The 4,687-nt window shown below is 43.2% G+C and overlaps 1 protein-coding gene across 1 annotated transcript in view; it reads left to right on the top strand.

Moving 5' to 3' along the window:
• Positions 1 to 461: 461 nt before the first annotated feature.
• Positions 462 to 4,687, top strand: part of LOC145397882 (very long chain fatty acid elongase AAEL008004-like) — a 27,498-nt gene continuing 23,272 nt past the window's right edge. Inside the window, exon 1 of the mRNA XM_080270916.1 lies at positions 462 to 715. Within this exon, the coding sequence (XP_080127042.1) occupies positions 497 to 715 (219 nt within the window). The 5' untranslated portion in view covers positions 462 to 496. The remainder of the gene's footprint in view (positions 716 to 4,687) is intronic.

Below are 4,687 nucleotides of genomic sequence, written 5' to 3'. Positions count from 1 at the left end.
GTGTGTGTGTGTGTGTGAGTGTGTGTGTGTGTGTGTGTGTGTTTGTGTGTGTGTGTGTGTGTGTGTGTGTGTGTGTGTGTGTGTGTGTGTGTGTGTGTGTGTGTGTGTGTGTGTGTGTGTGTGTGTGTGTGTGTGTGTGTGTGTGTGTGTGTGCAAATATATTACCACCAGGCTTCCATCTCACACCAAACTGAACGAAATTGTCTGTCGTTAGCTGGAACACAAGACTAGAGTTGTTCCGACCATGGGAGGGTTGATGGTGGCAGCAATAACACACTCAGGCTGCTGCTGACGGTGATGATAGTCCTCAAGCTTTTATACCTCCCCTTTCTTAGGCGGGATAATAATGAAGATAATAATGATAATAATGTAAAAAAATCGCCACTGATTCCCCGTGTCTTTCCCTCCTCCTGCAGAAGACCACGAAACCAAACTGTGGTCTGTGGGTTGCAAATCAGCCTTGTTCACCACCTTCCTCTATGTCTACGGTAACAACATGCTTCTAGGCCAGTTGCCCCCTGACCCTCGCGTGGACTCCTGGTTCTTCATGCAGTCTCCCATCCCCATCTACATCGCCTGCCTCATCTACATCGCCTTCTGCACCTACTTCGGTCCCAAGCTGATGAAAAACAGGGACCCGCCAAAGGGACTCAAGCACATCATGGTCGCCTACAATGCCTTCCAGGTCGTCTTCTCTGCCTGGATGTTTTATGAGGTGAGTAAGGAGTGTTTGAGGTGGTTTATTTTGAGGTTCAATGGCTTGTCATCTCAGGGTCATAATCTAGGTGGTTTGGGAGGCTTCGTTAACACCTCTTCCTTGGCGGTCTATCTTGCACATCACGACAACTTTCTGCTGGCTTCAGACTATGATTCATTCCGTTTACATGAAGATGGATTATCACTGTCTTCACCATTATCATTAATTCAAGTCCTTTAAAAGAATTATAGCCACGTACGGTTGTTGTTGTTGTTGTTGTTGATGTTTTGTTGTTACTGTTGTTGTTTTGTTGTTATTTTGTTGTTGTTTTTGTTGTTGTTGTTGTTACCCCAGTCTCATCAGATGTGAACCCCGTGGATTGCTGGCAGAAATTCCTCCTCTCCTTCAATCGACCACCCTCCTTTTCCGGGTAAAGGGAGGGAATTGCGGGATGTTTATACAGCCAGGGAGCTCCACCTGCCGACCATATTAGTGGCGCAAGGTGAAGGCGTCCCTCTCTAGCATCACCACCTACTAAAACTAGCAATAAACGTCACTGACTTTTGGAAACTCCCGGAGAGTTTAAAGACGTTAGCGAGATGAATATTTAATGGACAGCCTTTATATTCGTCGGTTGGAATGGTAAACAAAACCTGCTTCCCCTTCGTCCCGGCACACCCACCACTACAAACAGGGACCTGGACGCAAATTCGACTGTTGTGGGTCACGTTCTTGCCTTAACAACTCTCGTACAGTCGATAGGTAAATATCTAAGGCTTCGGGTTTTCTGGCCCTGCATCCTGGCTTAGCAGTCCGCCTGAGGTTGTTGTTGCTGTTGCTGTTGCTGTTGTTGATATCTCCATCATCATCACCATCTTCATCATCTTCATTTTCCTCTTCTTCTTCTTTTTCTTCTTCTTCTTCTCCTCCTCCTCGTAGATGCGACTCCAGGTTAATCCGAGCATGACAGTGTGATATATTTCAACATATTTTGGTTTGACATGAAGCACTGATATATATATATATATATATATATATATATATATATATATATATATATATATATATATATATATATATATATATATATATACACCGTACGTGAGATCCCATCTTCTGTCTATCTTTTCTTTATCTTCTTTCTGTTTATCTGTCTATCTACATCTGTCCATCTGTCTTATTCTCTTCTTCGTTCCTTTCTCTGGTGTAGTCTATATACTTATAACTTCTTTCTGTATACCCGTCGTCGTACCGTCACCTCTCTCTCTCTCTCTCTCTCTCTCTCTCTCTCTCTCAAACCGGTAACACCTCACAAAAACGCTGTAGGTCATGATGCTTGCCTCCCTCCCTCCCTCCCTCCCTCATTCTCTCCCTCTCTCCCTTTCTACCTCCCTCCCTCCCTGTCTGCCTGCCTTCCCCTATTCTTTCCTGCATATCATCGTCCCTCCTCCTCCCCCTCTCTCTTCCCTCCCTCCCTGTCTGCTTCCATTCTTCTTTACCTCCCTCTCTCTCTTTCTCCCTCCCTTTCCTCTGTCACCCTCCCCAACTCCTGTTTCATTCTTTTTCACTCTCCCTGCTTTTAAGCTTTCCTCCCTCCCTCCCTCCCTCCCTCTTTCCTTCCTTCACCCACTCTTCTTCCTTTCCTCCTTCCCTCTCTCCTTCACCCTCTTCTTCCCTCCCTTCATTCTTTCTTTTTTCTGACTCCATTCCTCTCTCCCTCACCACCCTTCTCTCTCTCTCTCTCTCTCTCTCTCTCTCTCTCTCTCTCTCTCTCTCTCTCTCTCTCTCTCTCTCTCTGCGTCTCTCAGTTCCGTCATACTTATCTTCATTCTTTCCCTTCCTTCATCCCCATCCTAATCATGCCCTCCTTCCTTCCTCCCTTCCCTCTCCTTGACCTCCTCCTCTCTCACTCCTTCCCTTTCCTTCTTGTTTCCCTCCCTCCTATTCCATCCTCCCTTCCTGCGCCCTTCCCTCTCATTCATCCCTCCTCCCCCCTGCATCCTTTCCTCCCTCCCATCCTCCCTTCATTCTTCTCTCCCTGTCTCCCTAGTCGCCGACCTGATTCCCTCCCTCCCTCCCTCCCTCCCTCCCTCTCCTCATCCTTCCCTCCCTGCCTCACTAGTTGCCTACCTGATTCCCTGCCTCCCTCCCTCCTTCCTTTCCCGTCTACCATCCTCTGTCCATGCCTCCCTCAGGGTGAAGAATACATTATGTTCATCTGCTCTTACATAATATCTCAGAGTAGGGTGAAGAGTACATTATGTTCTTATGTAATATCTCAGAGAAGGGTGAAGAGTACATTATGTTCTTATGTAATATCTCAGAGTAGGGTGAAGAGTACATTATGTTCTTATGTTCTTATGTAATATCTCAAAGTTGGGTGGAGAGTAGCTCAGCCTCCTCATCCTTTTAAGGTGACACTGTAATATATACCTGTTTACCTGTATGTATGTATAACTGCTTGTCTCAGTAGTGTCTAAAGTCTACAGTCTAAAGTCTTCCTTCTTTCTTTTCGTTCCTCTCTCCCTCCCTCCTTCCTTCTCTCCCTCCTTCCTTCCCTCCATTGCTTGCTTCCCTCCATCTCTCACAATCTTTCAGTTTTTATTTACCTCTCTCTCTCTCTCTCTCTCTCTCTCTCTCTCTCATTGTTTCCCATTTTAACCCTTTCCCTTTCACAACAGCAAAGTCTCCAGCTGGCTCTTGCAACAAACACATAATTTTGTTCATTGCTACACTCATTTCACCCTAACCTGACCTAAAATTGCCACCTCTACATCTTGAATGCTCAGTTGTAACAATGGATTAGCAGTAGAATATGTTGCCAGTCACGAAGAAGTGTTATGGATAGCACTGAGAATCGTAGTACTGTCTTGTATTGGCATCGAGCTACGTACACACAGATTTCGAGGTTTGAGCTAGATGGAAGTTAAAAATATCGACAGTAAAATTTTTCCGTAATACTAGCACAAATTGATTTTAAAATAGAAAAATCCCGTGTGAAAAAATTACATTATATCACATGCTTGCCGAATATGGTATGCTTCCATTGTGCCGCGATTAAGGAAGGTACGATATCGAAGACCGTCCATCTTTTCGCTGTTCTTAGAAATTGCTTACTTTTCTTACTTACGACTAAATCAAAACATAATATTGTTCAGAGAGTCCTTGATAATATGTCAAAGCTAATTTTCACACAATATTTACCTATTTTAAGCGCGATTTAAGCCGATACTACGAAAATTACCAATGTCGATATTTTGAACTTGTGGCCCAAAACTCATCACTCGTCAGTTGAATACCTCTCGTGGTGTCAACATGAATAAATTATAAAAACAATATCATCCGGATTCAAAAAATAAGAATCCCCCAAATTCTTTTTTTTTAGAGAAACAAAATGGTATGGAGATAGAAAAAATTAGTGTCAAAATAATATACTCTCTTGCCTAAGGGGTTAAGCTAGGGTTGCATCACTTCCTCATTCCTTCGCGTTGTTTCTTATATGTTCACTCCTCCTTCCCCTTCGTTCACTTTCACTTTTCCTTCCCATATTTGTCGGCATCTTTTTCGCTCCTTGTCATTTTTGTTTTTAATTTTTTTCTTGTCTTTCTTGTCTATTTTTTATATTTAATTGTCTATATTTTTTTGCTTGGTCAGCTTGGCATTATTTCTCTCTCTCTCTCTCTCTCTCTCTCTCTCTCTCTCTCTCTCTCTCTCTCTCTCTCTCTCTCTCTCGTTACTTAACTCTTTCGCAATACGCATCCATCGCACCACTGTCTTTCTCACTTATTGTTTTTTTTTAATTATTATTGGTGTTGTTTTTATTATTGTTGTTCTTTGTCGTAGTTTGTCTTTGCTCTTGTTGCTGTTGTTACTTATCATTTTTCTTGATGCGATTGTTTCTGTTGTCGATGTTTTTTGCACATACTGTTTTAAGCACGTTTTTGCAACACACTGTTATTTGCCTTACCCCTCCCTTATCTTATATTACCA

The sequence above is a fragment of the Coenobita brevimanus genome, chromosome 43 (assembly GCF_032717465.1).
Source record: "Coenobita brevimanus isolate Jiangsu-jjx chromosome 43, ASM3271746v2, whole genome shotgun sequence".
NCBI lineage: Eukaryota > Metazoa > Arthropoda > Malacostraca > Decapoda > Coenobitidae > Coenobita > Coenobita brevimanus.
The sequence above is the reverse complement of the archived record's forward strand: the minus strand, read 5'-3'. Positions and strand labels throughout refer to the sequence as shown.